The following is a 21,901-nucleotide window of genomic DNA, read 5'->3' as shown; positions in this document are numbered from 1 at the left end:
ACGGACGGACACACACACACACACACACACACACACACACACACACACACACACGGACGGACGGACGGAGGGTAAAACATACTCTCTCGCCATGCCTTTCGGCCTGGCGGAGACAAAAATATATAATATCACCCCCCCCCCCCCCTTAATATAAAAATTAATAAAAAATAATACATTAGTCCTTAAACAGTTAACCTGCATGAACAAGTCAAGAAAGAACATAACCATAACGAAAAGTAAGGGGGGGAGACAAAAGAAAGCATAAGAGAGAAGTCAGGCCTCCTCACAACCATCCAACTGCAGTCAAGGCAACTCACGTGATGAATGAAGGATAATGTCCGGCCGTCGAAACCAATGCACCCGAGGCACATGGGAAACGTAGTCAATGTAGATATGTAGTCCTTCCTGTTGTGGCACCCGAGGCGCCAGGTAAATGTAGTCTTTTCGGCGAGTGAAAAATGTAGTACGGTATTCGCGGCTCCAACGCTCGAGGCGTTTGGGAAATGTAGTTTCTACGACCAACGTCTTTCCGGTTGAGCCGGAAGTAGTTCTTAAGAGTCAACCCTGACTACATGGATGGGAATTGTAGTCCTTCTCGAGACGGCTAGTTAGCGGCCAACTAGCCTAGCGGCTAACTAGACAAAGCCCTAAACCGGAAGTTTACTGAATGCATTGCAGTCTATGGGCGTTTGACACTATTCTGAGTTACATGAACCACGCGACCGGCGCTGTTTTCTGTCCCCTCAGTGGCGGAACTCTCTAAAATAAGGCTCTGAATTCACCAGGATTCTGGATGGCTTGATTCTAGGCTTAAAATAATTGTATTACTATACAATATACTAATACTAATATTTTTGGAAATCTCTATGGGAAAAATTAATGGGCTCTGGATCGGTGGAACCACAAAATGGCCGCCACTGCTATGTCCTATAAGGAGAGTGAGAATGTTTTGGAGAATGGGAGAGTGTTTTTTTTTATTGTACAAGCTACAGCTCAAGAGTTATTGGCCAAAACGTTAAGCTGTTGTAGCGCCACCATGACGCCGATATGAAAAATCTTGGGTGGAGGTTCTTTCTTGGCCTAATGTGAGTGTGCGTGCAAAGTTTCACAGCAATCGGGAGCTGCGTTCATGATTTGTGGCATGTTGTGCGAAACGAGACACTCCTGCAAAGTTTGGAAGCCATCATTGTCAATCGGAATGGAATCAGAAAAAATCGGACAGACACATCTTGATTACATGACTACAGAGATATGGTGTACCAATTTGGTGCGGTAATTGGACAAAATTGGTATAGCAGTAGCAAAAACTCTTTGCAAAAGAAATGCAACATGGCTGAAAACTTGTCCGGTGGAAGTGACTTATTTGGGGAGTTGTGTGATGGATCCAAGGAATCCAAGGGAAAAAGAATGTTGATTGTATGACCTACGGTTCAAAAGTTATAGGCCATAACATGAATCTGCCTGTTATAGGGCCACCATGTGGCCTTCCTTGGCCTAGTGGGAATTTATGTGCAAAGTTTCACGGCAATCGGACGCTGTGTTCATGATTTTAGGCATTTTGTTCAAAACGGGCCACTCCTGTAAACTTTATTTGGAAGCCAATCTTAGCCAATCAGGATGGCATATGAAAAATTGGACAGTGCTTAATGAGTCTTCCAGTTTAGTAGACCTTGTATTGTGAATTTGTACTTCCATGTACTGTTGTTCTCATGTCTTACTAAATAAAGTACGTCAATCAATCAATCAATCCTTTACATGACTACAGAGATAATGTATAGCGATTTGAGTGATGTTTGCAATAGCGATTTGAGTGATGTTTGCACAAAATCTGTAGGAGTAATATAAAGAAATGTGTTTAGCAAAAATCGGCCTCATGGTGGCACTATAACAGACCGATATAATATTTGGGGCAGAGGTAATGCTTTTGTCTCCAGGGAGTATGCGTGCACAGTTTCACGCCGATCGGTCAAACGGTACAGGAGATTCTCTGTTCACAGACAGACTGGAGGACGGACGGACGGACGGACGGACGGACGGACGGACGGACGGAAATACATGGACGGACAGACAGTCAGGGCGAAAACATAGTCTCGGCCACGCCTTTGGCCTGGCGGAGACAATAAAGTGTTCCATTATGTAAGTTAGGGAGACAGTGAGAAGGAGTTTATTTTTCCTAGAGAACTTGACCTGGCATAGCCTACAGTGTTGTCCCAGTATACTGATAGTTTAGAAATAACATTTGATTCAGCAGTTTTAAACAGCATGTATTAAACAATTAGAGCCTGATAGTAAAGTAAGGAACTTGAAAGTGAATGATTCATGATTTACATTTGTTTTAACCCATTCAATTAGCAATCAAAGTGTTAGTGTTTATTTGAAAAGTAATAATGTTGTTGTAATACATGTGATCACAGGTGCTTCAGTAATGACAGTACACTCCTACAGTATCCATGACTCTCAAAGTCTTGTCATGGGGATTTTATCAGGAAAGAACTTCCCAGTCTGAGTCAGTTCCTAACTGCCAGGGTTTCTGTCAAGACAGCCACGTCACTACATTGTAAAATCCTGAGTGTCACTTTGACTCACTGTAGGGTCCATTTGGTTGCATTTGAACACTGTCTGGGGGTTCAATTCAAACTCAGGATTTTACCATGTACACTTACATGTCTATGCGGCTAATGTGATTGAATCAAATCTTTCAGTAGAAGCGCTGAGTCATCAGCATGGTGGAAATACTATACTACAAAGTCTGCTAATGGAACTCATTAGAAATCTATTACACAGAACACTTGGCATTGACATCTAATCTATGTCCCCTGAGGTGTGTGTGTGTGTGTGTGTGTGTGTGTGTGTGTGTGTGTGTGTGTGTGTGTGTGTGTGTGTGTGTGTGTGTGTGTGTGTGTGTGTGTGTGTGTGTGTGTGTGTGTGTGTGTGTGTGTGTGTGTGTGTGTGTGTGTGTGTGTGTGTGTGTGTACTAGTAATATCTACTAATATGCTTGTAATTAAGTATGAAGTGGGGGTGGGGGGGCTCTGAGAGCAGAGAGATGGGAGACATGTGATACATGACAGGAGTCCCAACAAACTCAGGTCCTTACGATTCACAAAGAGCTTGGGGTAGATTTCTGTGGTGTGATTTCTAATAAAAAAAAATTACAATTTCACAATATTTACAATGAACAGCCTCCACATCCTCAAAACTGTGCAAAATCAGATTTATTTTATTTTATTTACTCCAGCACCTCACCCAAGTCTACTGGCAGATGGGCAGTGTTTTTTTCACTACAAGATTTACAATGACAAAACAATTAAAACTAGTAAGTAGCAACCATTCCGTCAAGGACCTTCTTCAGGCATCTGCTGATAAATGATACAGACATCACTATTATACAAAAAAGGGGTCAACAGTGACCAATCAACACACACAATGTCACAACATACAACAATCATCATGATTAATGCGCAATGGATTACATTACAGTTATTCTCCTGATGGGGATGACTCACTGCCTGGGAATTATTAATAGTGCCCGGTCCTATTCCAACATTACGAGAATGGGTCAGTTCTCTATTTGAAACACATTACTTTCAACTTAGTGTAGGCTAATTTGCCATCACAAAGTAACCCTGTAGGATATTGGAAGCATTTTGTTTTGTATGGTGTGGCATGTGTGTTGTGATAGTGTTTGCAAAGAGTGTTTGCTCTTGACTTAGTCAAGAGCAAAAAGTCTTAGCAAGTGACATCGCATATTATTGAAATCATTTTAGTTTATAATTCTTTTCTCCCAGAATATATTCACAAAACCCCATTGCATAATTCCAAACAGATGTTATTGGATAAAGAATTGGAGATATAATTTATCTTTAGGGTATTCCAAGGGTTTAATCTAATGCCAAGTATAGTAGCCAAACCAATCACAGTCTTTCATCAGCAGTTAACACGTAGCACTGAGTGTACTGATTTCCAAGAGAGATTAATAATGCACTGTAAGTAAATCTCTACACAGTCCTTTGAACGTTGTCTCTGTCTATTAAATTGTGTGAACACTTCATGCAAGTCTGTGCAAAACACAAAATGCTCCCTTTACTGGCAATGTTCAGAGGGTACGTTCAAACCTAACCTGGAAACTTCAACTTCTTGGCAAACTTTTTTTTACCATTTTCTCATACAAGTACTTGTATACGACAAGTATATGACAGACTAATTGACAAAGTCAACTCACTGAGTCAAGAACTGACTCAGTAACTATCAGTACATGACAATCAAAGCATGTCATTGTTTGGCTCCCAACAAAAAGATACTTATTATGGGATATTCATTCTTGCATTACCGATTTAAGTGCATGATAGAAATGTCAACAGTCTGTGGTTTTATGCGTTTAACAGTAATGCAAGACCCAACCAGCACTTAGGTCTACTACGTCTACTAGCACTCCTACACTCTCTAGTCATATTTCCTCTTGATAGTGTATTGCTACATTTTCACAAAAGGCTGTATGCATGTGACAAAAACAAACCTGTCATTTTAAGGTATAAACTGTTAAGTATTCCACTTAAAAAACGATGTAATCTTTTTTGTCAGGGTACAGTATTTAAACCATCTGGTGTCATTGTATAATTGTGTTTCGTTTGCTTGATGTTCTGTGTAAAGCACATTGAATTGCCTTGTTGTTCAAAAGTGCTATACAAACACAATTGCCTTGCCTTGCCTTGGTGATAATTAAGCATATTGATCTTCACTTCAACTGATAAAACATGCAGGTGGCACAGCCCAGAATATGATGGGCACACCTCAGACAGGCATGACGTGACCTCTAGCCCAGAATAGGGTAGATACAATCATTAACTATATGCCAACTATGGGACAGCCTGGAGAAATGAGTCATGACTCATGCATGAGCGTAATGGACATTGGCACTATCTACTATTAAAAGTTGTCAATATCAAAACAATGACTGTACGGGATATGGGTGCAGGACGCGTCACTTCCGAATAGAGTCCATCAGCAAAACAATGTTTCACAACAACCACATCAAAAACATTGTAAGATTATAAAATACCAAAATAAGAGAGTTTAGAGGTCTAAAGCCTGTATTATATTTAGTTAATGCAGTCAATTATGAATTACCAAAATAGCTTCATACAGTATAATATATGTACTGTATAATATATACATACATTTACCATAACATATTTACCATATTTACCATATATATATATATATATATATATATATATATATATATATATATATATATATATACATCTTTATCTTATAGACTGCTTGCTTCTTACAGAGCTACGCCGTAAAATATGAATGAAATATTATGTTTTAAAATGATCTTTAATTTCATAATACAGACCAAATTATAAAAAAATGTTGGCAGAGTTATGTCTTCTGGCATAGTTAATGATTAATTCCTTTAGCTATAGGCATAAACATAATTAACAGTATCTATAGCCTAGTCACAACATTAAACACACACATCAAGAGTGGGAAGGATAAATTCCTAGGCACAAACTTGTAATACAAGCTGCGTTTAACGTCACAAAACATTAATGGTTTTCACTCAAATCATTCTTTGTACATCAGAGTAACAATAGGGACAGCGGACATTGTAAAACACACAGATTTTTAATAGCTTAAGTTTATCATACACATCAAGGCAACTTGGATCACACTACGAAGAAAAAATAAGGCACCCTTATTAAATTATTTTTCACCCCTCTCTCAAGCAGTGATTTCAGAAGTAACACATTGTAGGCTTCACATGAAATGATTTAACCATGATAATACTTGTGCAGTTCCTACAGTACATTGTGCTTATTAACAACAATTGCAACAATGTGGTGGTAAGTAAGTGACATGTTGAGGCTGTGCTGGTGGCATAGTCAATAATAATAAAATAAAAAAGCAATGTAATGTTTTGACCGCCACCCTAACACATACACTGTAAAAACTCTCTGAGTTAAATTGACACAAATTGACGAGTGTACAAATGGAACCACGGGTCAATTTACGGGTTCATTTGGTTCCATTTGAACCCTCTCTGAGTTAAATTAACACTGATGATTAGACTGGGCAGTTTCAGAGATCTAACTAAATCAATTGTCCATACTAGACACATAATAGTCTCACACACTACATGCATATACAGTATAAATTCCTTCCACTGCAAAAAGTTCAATCCTGGTTAAAAAAAGAAAAAAGGAGGAGGAGGAAAAAATCTAATTGCACAGCAGCAAACCACATATCGTGCAAACATAAATACCTTCATTGCAGAAATTAAATCCAGAAAATTATAACTGGAGCTATTAATCAAAAAGGTTATGCAGCATTATCCTGGACAATGTCAAAGAATACTTGAAAATCTATGCCATCTAGTGGTTGTACAATTTCAATCTACATGTGTGTTAAATTCATTTTATGTGCCACTGGAATCAGAAGTTTCATTTGTATAGAGGGAAATGTACCCTTTTATTTTCACTAATGTGCAAGCAGAAATTAGATGAGTGTCCTAATTGTTCATCACATTTATATTGTGTATACCAGTAGTTCTCAAACCTTTTCGTGCCAAGGACCCCCAAATTGATATATATTTGGCCGCGGACCCCCATCTGAAAATGTTTTGTGCCAGGCACCCCCATAAGAGAAGATTTGTGTTACAAAATTCAAAATTATTCAAAAGTTTTCAAACACTTTCAACATTTTTCCAAAATGTAAAAAAAATAGCATATTATGCACAAGCTCACAGTGACACCGTGGCACAAAGTGACACGCTGTGAGCTTGTATATCTGCTATTTTTTAATAGCTAACGTATAAATGGATAAAGTGGTTAAAATTATTGAGATGCTGTATTAACACATTTGGCTGGGGACCCCCTGGAACACGCTCAAGGACCCCTGGGGGTCCCCAGACCCCACTTTGAGAACCACTGGCGTATACTGTACTGCTGTTGACTGGCCATTTCAGAGTTTTAGAATACAGCAGTACTCAATGTGCAAGCGTATCAGATCCATTCATGCTAGCTATGCATTTATTTTCTGGGTTAATTATAAATGAATGCTTTGGTTTCATTTGAAGTCGTAATGGATAAGGTAAATTGTAAATTGTAAATTGTTGGTAAGTGACACTGTCATACTATGGATTATAAATTAAATTTGGCTTCATAGCTACAACTTTCAAACCGAGTAAACCACGGGACAACCCTACTATGTTGCAAGATTCAGATAACTTGGAAGGTGAATTATAAACCATCATGCAATTACATGCAAAAGCAGACCATAACCTTTTAATTCAGTTTAATGTCTTATATAAGTTTGGGTATATCCATGATATAAATTAACTGTAGAATACAAACTGAAATGTAAGTTGGATTTACTTGTGCAATGCAATTTTTGTGGGTGTGCTCATACAAGACCACCAACGCTGTGAGTTACTTGAACTAACTAACTAACTAACTAACTAACAAATGAACTAATTATCTAATTATCTATCTATCTATCTATCTATCTATCTATCTATCTATCTATCATTTGTGTAGTCTTTCTAATGCTTAAAAACAAACCATTCATCCTGTGGAGTACCAAGTTTTTGTTGTTGTTTCCTTGTTTTGTTTTTTTCGTAGTTATTTTTTTCTTTTTACGAAATATTCTCAGAAAATATGCAAATCATTTTAAACTATCACTACAACACTTTGGCAAAGAAATTGGAATATATCTCTCACCAGAGAAATGTAATAATATTAAAAGTGGCTTAACTTATCCTACTGTCCCTCCTACTGAAACTATGTATGCAAAGGATTTTAGTTTTCTGGTAGAATCTTTTGTTGCAGGATATAGACTATGGTGGTACTTCGGTGGTGCAACGCCCCTGGATCGACCAATCTTAACCACTTAAACCCTCTATTCTCTGTAAAATCTCTTCGCCAAAAACAGCCGATTTGCAGAGCTTGTAGATCTGCTATTTGTTCCCCCCAGAATATGGATGTTGGGTTTAAAGTGGTCATGAGGTCACAAAGCTGCTAAAACTACAGAACTAGGAAAGCAGCAGCATACCCTATGATTTTGACTGACATGTTTAACTGGTCTCTCAAACTATGTAAACTGTCTCTTATGTATTACCATGTATCACACTGTTCAGTGTGACGCTTGACCAGTTTCAATTTGCTTACAGGGAAAGGGATGCTGTATCCCTCTGCACTGACACACATCTAACAATACTTAGAGGCCAGTGCTACATTATGCACATCTTGTTTATTGACTTAAGCTGAGAGACAACAGGTTCATGTACTGTATATTTGGAGTTTTGACCAATAGATTAAGTCAATGCTCAGCACTGGCTTGTGTTCTGTTTGCTTCTCCCGTATTCCTTGTAAACCAATGACAGTATTTCTCATTTTGATTTAGTAAAGGTCTTCAAATTTGCAGGTGTCATGTCACCACTGCGATGGGTCTGACCTCCTGAAATGATGAAACAGCATAAAGAGCTGTTGTGTTCATAATAGCCTCGATCTCCAGGCTTTTATTGTTTAGTTTTGCTAAAAAATAATAGCCTGGACCAGCGCGTCGGCGTACCCGGTATAGGAAGTGCTTCATTTCCCCAACCAACCAGAGTGCAGTAGGCGTCGCTCGTAATGTTGTGTTGACGGGGCGGGGGCTGACGGACAGATCGGTGAACCAATGGGATCAGGCGCATTCTCTCCACGCTGATTTTAAACCCCGCCCCTCTATACACGAAAGCAGGAAGGCTAGTGCAGCCTATGTTCATAATAACTTAACCCTAAACCTAAATCCTGGGACCACCATACCATGTGTGACTTACAGCAGGGGTTCCCAAACGTTTCAGCTCAAGTCCCAAAAGATACATTTGGTGTCTCCTCAGGACCCAAACGTACAACAATACATTATGAATTAATAACTTTGCCCTGTTTAAAAAAATACTGAAATACTGAAAATAGCCGATCTGCAATCCCAATGCAGCGCATCGCAAGGATTTGTGATTATTGCAGATCAGCTATTTTCATATTGATGTAAAAAACAAAAGAAAAAAAGAAGAAATCTTAAATGTTTTGATTTTCTTTTTAATTTTTTTATTAATAAAATGTAATGTTGTCCAATCTGTACGGTAGAGTACAATATAACTACAATTGGGGAGGTTGTATTTTGTCTCCCTGCTCTTCTATTGAGACATTTAGATCGTGTCAAAGGTCATGTCTCACCTAGACACAGGATCTGACATGAAGATTCACTTTATCCCCTGAGCAAGCAGGCAGGCTCTATTAGCTCAATGGTAAAAAATATCAGCACTTGCACAGGAAACTGGGTTCAAATCCGGGGTAGAAGAGGAAAGTTACATTGTGCAGCTTTAATAAATAACATTTGTAGGAACGAAAGGATATTTACTCACAATATATCAAAATGTTTGAGAAATGCTGATTTACAGGGCTGTGATAATGTTCTTCTGACATTCTCATCAGTTTTAAATGGAAGCTGCTCAGCCAATGATAGGAAGGAGCTTAATAAGGACGGTACAGTAGTAAAGGCAACGACAAAAAATAAATGGACAGGTTTTGCCAAGCGTCTGTGATATTTATACCACCCTTATTCAATGGGAGGATGGGTCTGAAAATATTCACGGACCCCTCTCATCCATGTCCCATTTCCTTCAGGTAAAACGTTACCAAGTATTAAGACCAGAACTACTCATTTCCATAACAGCACTTATCCTGAGCGAGGCAGTGAGGGCCCTTTACCACTTAAACCCTACATACTTCATTGACAGGTGTCCACCAGGGGTCTATAATTGTCCCCTCTTTTTCCCCCAACCTCCTGACCGAAAATAGCCAATCTCCAATTGTTTGCCTATTTTCGCCTACAGTATATGACATGGCCAGAATAGAAACACTAAGGATAATGGGGTTGTGTAGCCTGGGATCCAGCCTGCTTCGCTACGTTCGGCGGACTTTTTTTTCTCTCTTCGCTTCTCAAAGAGAGAAAAAAAAGTCCGCCGAACGTAGCGAAGCAGGCTGGATACCAGGCTAGGGGTTGTGTACCCTAGTGGTATTTTCTTTATATTGCACAAGTCACTTGTTTTATTTATTTTGTTGGGAGTATTACTTTTATACTGTATGTTTATGCTATTGTGCATTTGTATTGTATATTTTTCTACCCCAAGCACACGCCAAGACAAATTCCAATAAATATTTCATTGAAATCGTTTGAAATTGAAATGATTGAATCTTGAATGTACGCCTATACCCTGCAACAAAACATTAACTAAAAAATAAAAAATCAACAATGCTTTTGCATCTGGTGGTCAAATACAATTACAGCCTCAACATGTTTTGATATAACCAGTTTCAGACAACTAATGTTAAGAGTGTGACCTTGCTAATGAGGGTAACTGCAAGTAACGGTGAGTGAACTACAGTAAGTAACACAGTATTACCTTGTAGCTGGCAGTTGAAATCCTATGTGTCCCAGCATTTACTGTACATCAACACATTTAAGTCCTTGAGAAGGATATGGAAATATTGTGATTCATGCACTGTTCCTTCAGCTGCTCTTACAACTTTACACATTATACAGTATAGTCCTCGACGTTGCCTTGCATCATGGACCATAGTTAGGGCATGATCTGATCTAATCCAAGAATAATGCTATTTTCCAGTATTCCTCCACCAGTCAACATCTACCACTGCAGCAGCGATGGACTACTACATCAACATATGGTCACTGTCCGGTGGAAACCTTGTATTTCCATATTTATTTATTTTAATAGATCAATGCTATTGGTCTCACTTTACGTCTCTCTGTGTTTTTACAAATATCTAACCACTTAACCCATTTAGACCTGAGGCCGATTCTAAAAACGCCTTCTAAAACCTAACCATAGTTTTCTGAAAACGTCCAAATTCTTACTAAAAATACAAAATAAAAAATGATGTTACTATATGTATAGCAACAACTAATGAGACACAGAGGTGGCATCCGGATTGAAAGGTATAACAACGTATAGGTAGCAACAGGTCTCAATGGGTTCTTATACTTTCAAAATAAAATAAAAATAGCAAAAATAGTAGATCTACAAGCTCACAAAGCTTTGTGATGCCAGATCGACTATTTTCGAATGAATTTGGCCTGTAATGACATGTCCAAAATATGGATGCCAGATTGAAAGTGGTTAACCAATAAAAAAAAATCTGAGTTGGGACTAAATCTCATAACTCCATTACATCCACTGGAACAAGTTTTTCTTTTTTTTGTCATGTCATGAAAATGAACGTGGTTGGCCATAAAAGGTTTCCGCCCCCAAAGGCGACGATATTTGCAATGGAAATGAATGACCAAATAAAAACATCAATAGCATTACAGAAAAACTACATCATTATCATTATGATATTTGAAAAACAATACAAACAAACAAAGAAATCTTCCATTTACTTCTCACTGCTATGCTGTACTTGGCACATCCTCACAGTGCAGAACCGAAGGGTCCTTGGCGTGACACCTTTAGGGTATATGTGGCCTCTGGTTGTGGGTTGAGATCCCTGCAGAGGACTGATGTGCTCCATGGCAGTCATCGTCTCTGAATGTTCCCAATCCCTTCAGCTTGTTTTCTGAGACTCAATGTGCAAAGTCGGCCACACTCCACAGAAAAACTGATCAGAACAGATTTTACACATGGCGTAAGTCATTTATTTGATACTTTACCATGCAACACATGTATGTAGTATTATAAATGCCACATATAAAAACACTACTGCATATGCAAAGAATAACATACCTTTAAATTTGGTCTGTGTTTGAGGTAGGTTGATCTGATCTGGAGGCTACAAGTTGGTGAACAAAAAAATATGTTTTATGTTATGTTAGGTTGTTTTTGTGCAAAAGGACAATGATCATTACCTTGAAATGTTATATCATTTATCTAGAGAAATGTGCAATAATTGTGTATATTATGTATAAGTCTGCAATGCATGTGTTCCCTTGACTTGACCTCATCATCCCCTTTTGTTAAAACACAAGCCATGACACTTACCTCAGCAGTATGTGGAGGTAAGACCCAAGGCCTGTGAAGATATGCCACCAGGCATGGAGTTGTGTCATTGGTCCACCACCAGGTGGCAGTGCATGCCTGCTGGCTCTAAGAGACAAGGAATTGTCCACAGTCAAGTTCTATTACATCTATCAGATTAGTCTGTCTTCAAGGTAATACTATCGCCGAAGAAAAATAGTTACTATTTAATCAAGGAGTTTTTGTTTCTTAATTAATGAATTAATATTTTCATTAAGAAATGCGTGGATAGGCCTGGACCGCTGGCGTAGCGGTCCAGGCACCTAGGCTCAATGTAGCCTGACGGCATGTCGCGGGTTCGACTCCCGATCCTGACGGCCTTTGCTGCATGTCACTCCCCATTTCCTGTCAACCTACTGCCCTGTCAAATAAAAGCATAAAAAAGCCCAAAAATAATACAATACAAAAAAAGAAATGCGTGTATAGAAGGACATGCAACGCAGGTGTCCAGCAGGAATCAAAATTGGGATGCTGCAATTATGTTGTTGATGCACTACTAATCGTTCAGCTACTGGTGTGCCCCATTTTATGCTAAGTTGACAAAGACTCTCCAATGACGTATCAACCCTCTCCTCTGTGAACTGTATAATTATGTTGATGTGAACACGCACCAGTGCCCATGCATTAAGTGACCCCATGTCTCTATTCGTACAGGTAAGTTAGGGGTGTATTTGCTGCTATCTGATTAAACAGATCTTTATAAGCATACAAGAACAAGTTGTTTAAGCACATCTTTAAAAAGTTCATAAGAACAAGTGTGACATTCCCGTTCAATTTTATATAACTGAAAACTCCAATTAACTGGGACATAATAACTTCATATCACAAATAGGTTCAACATGTGCCCCTGAAGTACTGCTAACTATAAAAATATGATTCACTAATATTATTCACAAGCTGTAGCATCAAATACATGTTGCGTCAGTACTGCTCACTGTATTATCATAAAAATCAACTTTGTTCCAGGGCACCTCCCTTTGGAAACAGGCCATTTAGAGGCAGAATGGCTTCAGTAGGTGTGTAACCTCAGCTGCACCTTTTTTTATGTACTTACCTTAATGAGTCACAGAAGATGTTGTCAATATTCCACAGAAGGAATCCTAACAAGAAGACACATAAGGAGGTGTAACACATTGGCCTGAGCCAGGGGTACACCCTACAAGTGAAAGAAACACACACACGCACACACGCACACACACACACACACACACACACACACACACACACACACACACACACACACACACACACACACACACACACTTTAATATCTTTTTACCTACAGTACAGAACTGTATGGAACAGAACATCAACGGCTAATTGTACAACCATGTCGCTCGCTGAAAAGCGCAGCTTTTCCACTGGCAACAAAATTGTACGACAAAGTAAACTGTAAAAGGATCAAAGGACGACTTCAACCATTTTCAATATATCTTCATATGGTCTTCACTAATGATAAAAAAATTAATAATTCTACTCGGTCTGTGTCTCATAGGAGGGCTGTGGACACTCCAGAAACCCGCCTACCAGTGACATCATCTTTAGGCTATTTTCTTTTTTCAAACAAGATTTCACACTTTTTATTTTTATTTTCATTAACACGAGAACAATGGCTTCCATTATAGCATGCTAACTTCCCAGAAATAGAAAGCAGTTTCCATTAGCTTGGATTCCCCATGTTGATGATGTCACTGGTAGGCGGGTTTCTGAACTGTCCACAGCCCTCCTCTGAGACACAGACCGGGTAGACAAAATGGTACGATATTATAATGAGCATTGGTGAGGACCATTTATACGAAGATAGGTTGAAAATGGGTGAAGTTGTCCTTTAAGGCGCAGCAATTCATTTAGTATTACAATATCAATAATTTCCTGCTCCAACTTACCATGTTACTATGAAGACAGATCGCATCACTAGGCATGCTACCAGTGCACCATACATGACCTGTAAACAAATTAGGAATGAAATCAAAATTAAAGTGCATTTGATTTTGAAATGGCTTCCACACTTGCACAAGAAATCCATGCATGCAAAACCTAATTCAATACTCAGCTAGTAATTTGCACAAAGTACAGTCTAGAAGATTACTGACTGTACATACAAATTTATATTTTGGTGTTTTCTCTCATTTGCGTTATCAACAACTCCGCAGAGATTTGAATAGAAGTGATCCTGGGTGGATCATATAGCAAGGATTTCCCCAAAAGTCTTTCCTCTGGTTTGGTCACTGTGGTCAGAGTGTGAAACAGCAGGCATTGACAGCTGTGTCTACCTGTGTGCCACTACGCAGTATTATGGTCAGTAAGCAAAGCCAGCCTCAAAGACTAAACAATGGCTGCTTTGTCAGTTGGTCCTGACATGCAGTCAGATTCTTCACTATTTACATATAAACACCATAAGAGGGAATAGCAGGCTTGCATATTAAAACTCTATGGAATTTTTCTTCGAGCACCCATCCCAAGCACAGGATGGATTACAATGGATTATTGTGGTTGATCTCACAATTTAACTACTTATGCCTGAATTATACTTTGTTGTATAATTGTTGTATAACTGTGTGGTGAAAATAACCAATCTACATCACAATTGTGAGCTTGTACAGTAAAGGCTATTTTTGCCGCACGACACCGGCGTACAATAACTATAAACTAAGCATAGTACATATTGTGTATCCCTCCTAGGACATGTTTCTTTTTTTTTTACATAATTTTTATCCCTCGATTTTGTAACCCTTTTTTCACCCGGTGCCAATTTGCTAAGTGATCCTGGGCACTACACTCCCCCAAACCCGCCTAGGGAGGCCAGGGCAGAGCTCATGCCTCCTTCAATGCATGAGAGCCAACTGACCTTCTTGTCACCTGACAGGGGGGAGTTTTCCCTGGTTGGACGTAGCGCGTGGAAGGAACACGTTATTCCAACCAGTTCCCTTCCCCTCCATCAGGCGCCCCGGCTGACCAGGGGGAGGCAGTATAGTGACCAGGATTACTGCATGTTTTTGTGAGGGTATTAACTACCCTAGGAGACACGGGGAGAACATGCAAACTCCACACAGAGTAGGCCCTTTCGCCAACCCCACCTAGGGTATGGGCGCTGATGACGCGGAGGAGAAGACACCCCCCCAGCGCCCACAGCGTCGAACCCAGGACCTTCTAGCCGTGAGGCGCTACCGACTGCGCCACCGTGCCCCCCTCCTAGGACATGTTTGAAAGGTTTCGCCTATAATAAAATGCCCAGTTTAGGGACGGCAGAGTTAATGTGGTTCATATTACAACATGTGCATGCAGATCTGGGTGAAACATAAATGGAAAATTAATAGCTTATACATATTGTGTACTTCTTTAATATGGAAGGCTATGTTAAAAACCTACACATAAAATGGAGTTACATGTCGTAGTCTTATCAGCTAGCGCAGTGTTTACACAAGACAGAACTAACGGAGGACACACTGAACCCTAATAAGCAAACAAAGGCCAATGTCATTCATGCTGTTAACTCCCTTACCTGGTGAAAGACAGGCTCCTTCCATTGTAAATACACCTACAGAAAAGGTTGATTCTTGTCAAGAAGTGGAGAAATACTTTTCCATAGAGCATGACAGCTCTTATTATATTATTGGCAACAAATACACATACTCACCACAGAGACAGAAACACTGAAGATTAACAATAATGCAATAGTAAATAAACTGATGGTGTTCTCCTGCGTGAAGCATTCATATCTGAAACAGAAATTAGTTGAATGTTACCTCTTTTTTAAATGGAAAGGTTCAAATGTATAGCTGCATCCTACACTGAAGCTCAGCCATAGTTACACTAGTCTAGTAGTACCAATGTAAGCACTCTAATGGCCAATTTATACTTAGTCACACAAAAGAAAATGCCTTACGTCAAACGTCAATACTTTTTCAGTTAATTTTTGTTTGTTTGTTTTTCATACAACATGAGGTATAAATTAAGCCTATAAGAAAACAAATCACACCCACAGTTGCGTTTAATTGTTCATCTGAGGGATTAGTTGTATCACTTTACCCCCTAACCTGTTTTGAGTAGTCTACCATAGCAAAGTACAAATAGAAACTGATGATAAATCCAAAAAGCTAGACCACTTACAGGCAATAGACGAAGACACATGTGCTGTAAATCATTGGCAACTCATCCAGTAACTGGAGGTGAGAATAGACATAATCATTACATTCATACAGTATAATACACATTAGGACCCCTGATTGATTCAACATGCAGTAGGCACATTTTACTTTACGATAATCCTCACTACAGTTTCCAAAACAAATCATTTCCAATGCTATGCTAAGACAATTTAGTCACAGTCACATGCAGCAGCAGCAGCAACAACAACAACAACAACAACAACAACAACAACAACAACAACAACAAAACTGCTGAACTGACTGAACAGTCACCCGTGTTCATGATTGTGTGTATATACAACTTCTAGCTGACAAATGGTGATTGTATTTATAGAAAGTGTACGTCAGCTCACCTGCATCTCATAGAGCAGGGTCATGTGAAAACACCAGGAACCAACGCCAACGGCTGGGTGACAACACAGACAAGAGTCAAAGAGAAAGTAAAGACAAACTCCCCTCTCAAATTTCCACAAACCAGGATATGATCATAATGTATTATGATAACATCTGGTAAGGAAACACTGGATAGTTAACAAGGTTACTGTGGGGGGTGAAAAGATTCATAGAAGAGAATCATACTAAATGACAGTCCCTGATGGTTCATTTGGTTGCAGCGTACTTTGTGGCTCCATGAGCAAAGACAACAAACTGACCTGCAAGTCCTAGAAAGGAGCAGATGTAGCGGAACTCAAGGCCATCTTGGAATGTCCGGATGGCACCATAGATTGGAGGAAGGATCATAATCAGGTTACTGACGGTGTTCCCTGTTTGAGAAAATGGGATAGGCTACATCAAGAAACAGAGGGATAACACGATCTGTACCATGGCTAAACTCTCTCGTTTCATGTGTCCGAGGAGTAGATCGGCCCCTTAAGAGCATCTGTGATCAGGTGTCATAATAGAAGGGGTTTCTTTTGTGTGTGTTATGTGGGTATTATAACAGGAAGGCTATTTGTGTCCTATTGCGGAAATGTAATGACTGCACCAGAGGTTTGTTTGCTATGATATTTCAGGTGGGGCAGAACAAGCTGTATGGTGAAGGAAGTGAACTTGTAACCTCAACGTCAGTCTAGGGCTGTCACGATTATGACATTTAACATGCCGATTAATTGTCACACAAATAATTTGTGATTAACGATTTAATTGGGTTTTTGCCGTTGAACACTGAAACATGAATAGAAATTACTGGCCTTTAGGCTTTGAAGTTGCACAGGGCAGACATAACAAATAACCTAAATATACAAAGAATTGACTGACATAATTTAATAACTTTCATACTTTCAAAAAAACTGAAATAGTGGAAATAGACGACCTAGAAGCTCACAACGCGTTTGAGCTTGTAGATCTGCTATTTCCACATTTTTTGGGGAAAATGGAGATTGAAAATGTTCAAATGTGCAAATACATGAACATTTTTCCACATGGAAACGATGACGATTATGCAAAATAATTGCGATTATCTCAAACAATTGCGATTAGGCGATTATGTAATAATTGTGACAGGCCTACGTCAGACATGCAAATCTCTGGAATTGTTGGGACAATCTAGGCAGAGATGAGGTAAGACTTCAAGCACAACTGTCAGGTTTGCCTTGACCAAAGTTTGTAACCTTCAACTTCTCTCCAGTCACTGGCCAAGTGGCCAACAGTGCATGACACTGAGTATACAGAGTGAATGTCCATGTAAAGGCCTTTGCAGACAGGGTGCGATTAGTCAATCAGTTTTTATTTTATTTTTAAAATTTAAAAAAATTTTTTTTTTTTTTTTTTTTTATATAATTTGCACAATTGACATAAAACTCTATCTTTCTTTATCTGCATGTGTCAAGGTTTTGCTGCAAAAGACGGAGTTATTAGAATGTTTGGACTTTAGATTCTGATAACACTTACTGTATGCCATGATTACTAGTCTTCTATTTAATGTCTCTGTGACAATAATGTGTTATTATCCAAATGAAAAAAGTGCATGTCTCTCTTTGACCGCCATCTCTTTGACCTCATGCTGGCCTTCTATTGTTCTCATCTGCTGAGGCACCAACTTTTGAGATAACAGAAACACTCAAAAGCCTGCAACACATGAGGGTTAAAAATCATGGTGGCCTCTGCCTTTGTGTCTTCCACACCAGGTTTACTGAACAGAAGCACACTCTTTGAACTTAAAGTTTACTTTACACAATCACATAGTTTAAATAACAAACAGTCCTCCTCTGCCATCAGTTCACGCGTGACAGTATCCATTGAGCTATGCTTGTGTCTGGTACAGGAAAAGGTTTGTGGAAGAAAATGTTAAGAAGAAATTCAAATTATGGACAAGACAAAATTCCTTTATCTACTGTAGTCCTTAAATAATACTACAAAATTCTTAGGGCTGTGCCCAAGGCTTTTGGTGTTTCATCAGAATCAGAATTTAATGTAAAGTATATGTTTTTGATTAAGTTCTATGAGCTTTGTAAGTATAGTAGCCTATTTATTACAAGACAACAATACTGAGTACAGTACCATAGAGACTAGTTGTAATATAGGTCACATGTCTCAAGGAGAGGTGAAAGAGTAAACACTAGTCTCACACACTTTGACCAGCTTGGCTTGGGTCCATCTTAGATAAACTGTTGCATGCATGATAAAGCACAACATCTAAGTGGGTTAAATGTTGTTGAGACAACTAGTCATACAATCATAATTTCAATAAAATGCCTGTTGAATCAGTTGCAGAACTCAAACAGTAGACTTAAGTATCCAGACTATACCAATGACAAGAAAAATGTTTTATCGTAATTTAATTACCGTAGGTTACTTTAATCTCAACATACACATTCGACTCAATGATTTATCTCTTTTTTGAGATACAAATATTGCCAATGGAATAATACTGAATGGAATAATTTGATGGTACATGGTAATAACCATAGCCTAACTTGAAGTCCCTTCAAAAGTGCAGTGACTGTACGTTTTTAGTTCCCCATTAGTTCCTGATGGAGGGGAAAGGAACTGGTTGGAAAAACACGTTCCTTCCACACACTACGTCCTACCGGGGAAACTCCCCCTGTCAGGTGATAAGAAGCGACCTGCTCACTCCTCATGCATTGAAGGAAGCATGAGCTGGCAGAGGGAGAGCAGTGCCCAGGATTACAGCTTAGGCAATTGGCACTGGGTTACAAAAATCGTGGGATAAAATTAAAAAATAATAATAATTATTATTATTATTATGATGATGGACAACATTTTTATTAATATCAAAGTAAAAATACTGTTAATTTCTCTATTTGTAACTCAGAGTGCACGAAATGGAACCAAATGTACCCGGCGTACAAAATGGTACAATTTGGTTAGGCTATGTTGCTATGTTGTTAAATGAAATGTGAATGACTAGTTACAGTTACAGTGAATGCATCTCGTTCAACAGAGACTTTAGGACTAGACAGGGACATGACATGATGGGACTTTAGGACTAGACAGGGACATGAGTCATGACATGATGGGACTTTAGGACTAGACAGGGACATGAGTCATGACATGATGAGACTTTAGGACTAGACAGGGACATGACATGATGAGACTTTAGGACTAGACAGGGACATGATGGGACTTTAGGACTAGACAAGGACATGACATGATGAGACTTTAGGACAAGACAGGGACATGACATGAGACTGTAGGACTAGACAGGGACATGATGGGACTTTAGGACTAGACAAGGACATGACATGATGAGACTTTAGGACAAGACAGGGACATGACATGAGACTGTAGGACTAGACAGGGACATGATGGGACTTTAGGACTAGACAAGGACATGACATGATGAGACTTTAGGACAAGACAGGGACATGACATGAGACTGTAGGACTAGACAGGGACATGATGGGACTTTAGGACTAGACAGGGACATGACATGATGAGACTTTAGGACTAGACAGGGACATGACATGATGAGACTTTAGGACTACACAGGGACATGATGGGACTTTAGGACTAGACAGGGACATGACATGATGAGACTTCAGGTCTAGACAGGGACATGACGAGACATCAGGTCTAGACAGGGACATGACGAGACTTTAGGACTAGACAGGGACATGACGAGACTTTAGGACTAGACAGGGACATGATGTGATGAGAGACTTCAGGACTAGACAGGGACATGACGAGACTTTAGGACTAGACAGGGACATGATGTGATGAGAGACTTCAGGACTAGACAGGGACATGACGAGACTTTAGGACTAGACAGGGACATGATGTGATGAGAGACTTCAGGACTAGACAGGGACATGACATGATGAGTGCTGTGAAATGAAGTATTTATAGTATAAGCCACTAGTCAGCAGCAGTGTTGCCATGTCGGCTTATTATAAGCGACTTTGGGCTTCTTCAAAGTTGCTTGTTAAGAATTGGTAGTTGCAGGTTGCGTTTTCTGTGGCTTGTTTCTAAAGAGTAGGCCTAGTTGCTTATTTAGGCTAGCTTCCAAAACATTTTATTATTATTTAAACCAGTGGTTCTCAAATATTTTCAGGAAAACGTTTTGTGCCCAGGGGAGCATTTGTGTTTTTAGAATGTTTCAAAAAAATATTCCACATTTTATTGCAAGAGTTTTAGAAATAGCAGATCTATGTTGTGAGCTTCTAGGTGTGCTATTTTCAAATAGCCAATGCATATATAGGTTTAAAGTGCTCATGTGGCCTAGCCGCTTCTTTTGGGCTTGTTTTCCTAGACCCTGCCTGGTTGCTTAATTCTCTCACATAATCTGACAACACTGTATCCGCTGTGATTGCATGCAGGTTTCAGTTCATTCAATATCAATATGTCATGCAAAACAGCCTAAATGAAAGGGGTAGGCTAGGCTTGCAAAATGTGAAGACATTCACTGACAGACACACTGTCGTGTGTATGAAATACCATTACAACAAAACAAATAGAGCCGCAGCTGAGCTCTCTGTTTACGTTATTCACTTCGACCTTCCTTCAGTGTTGCCAGGTTTGGTGAGAAAAATAAGCAACCAGGCCTAGGAAAACAAGCCCAAAAGAAGCGGCCACATGAGCACTTTATAACAGACATGCGTCGGCTATTTGAAAACAGCCGATCTACAAGCTCACAAAGCGTCGCATCTTGTAGATCTGCTATTTTCAAAAACTCTTGCAATAAAATGTGGAATATTTGGAATATTCTTTTGAAACATTCTAACAACACAAATGCTCCCTGGGCACATAACATTTTCATGAAAATATTTGAGAACCACTGGTTAAACAAGCCCAGAATAAGCAACTACACTTCAGCCATAATAAATAAACCTCAACCCGCAACTACCAATTTTTTACAAGCGACTTTACAGAAAAAGAAGCCCAAAGTCGCTTATAATAAGCCGACATGGCAACACCGCCTTCCCAGTTCCTTCCGTGCATGCAGCTATCAGATCCTCAGCCTTACCGCCGGTCGCATTTTCATACTTTTAATAATGAGTCCTTATTAATCCCGAGCTATATTTGCATTTTACTCACAGAATTCTGCGATGTAGAAAGTGACGACATAATTCTCCTCACACCAGTCCAGTGTAGAAGTGGGTCGCCCCCAGTATCCCTGTCTGTCTAACGAGGAGGAGGGAGCCATGATGGCAGAACAGCGGACTAGTTGAGACAGAGGGGGAGGATGGATCTACTGTATTCTAGCAGCCTAACGTA

General features: G+C 39.3%; 1 protein-coding gene across 2 annotated transcripts in view; it reads right to left on the bottom strand.

Annotated features, from left to right (window-relative positions):
• The window catches only part of acer3 (alkaline ceramidase 3), a 90,390-nt gene extending 68,534 nt beyond the window's left edge, over nt 1–21,856 (bottom strand). The window contains exons 1-11 of one of the 2 annotated variants that reach the window (XR_013933572.1): nt 21,722–21,856; nt 16,879–16,989; nt 16,579–16,631; nt 16,188–16,240; nt 15,715–15,796; nt 15,580–15,615; nt 13,964–14,022; nt 13,132–13,233; nt 12,042–12,146; nt 11,787–11,832; nt 11,049–11,661 (exon numbers count right to left, since the gene is read on the bottom strand). Coding sequence is in view for 1 of the 2 variants with exons in the window: in XM_080434855.1 (XP_080290981.1) it covers nt 11,608–11,661; nt 11,787–11,832; nt 12,042–12,146; nt 13,132–13,233; nt 13,964–14,022; nt 15,580–15,615; nt 15,715–15,796; nt 16,188–16,240; nt 16,579–16,631; nt 16,879–16,989; nt 21,722–21,830 (810 nt within the window). In the remaining variant the exon portion in view is untranslated. Of the gene's footprint in view, nt 1–9,914; nt 11,662–11,786; nt 11,833–12,041; nt 12,147–13,131; nt 13,234–13,963; nt 14,023–15,579; nt 15,616–15,714; nt 15,797–16,187; nt 16,241–16,578; nt 16,632–16,878; nt 16,990–21,721 lie in introns of those variants that run through there. The other variant, XM_080434855.1, reaches the window with a different exon arrangement.
• Between the last annotated feature and the right edge of the window lie 45 nt (nt 21,857–21,901).

This window comes from Gymnoscopelus braueri (genome assembly GCF_963280865.1).
Source record: "Gymnoscopelus braueri genome assembly, chromosome: 8".
NCBI lineage: Eukaryota > Metazoa > Chordata > Actinopteri > Myctophiformes > Myctophidae > Gymnoscopelus > Gymnoscopelus braueri.
The sequence above is the reverse complement of the archived record's forward strand: the minus strand, read 5'-3'. Positions and strand labels throughout refer to the sequence as shown.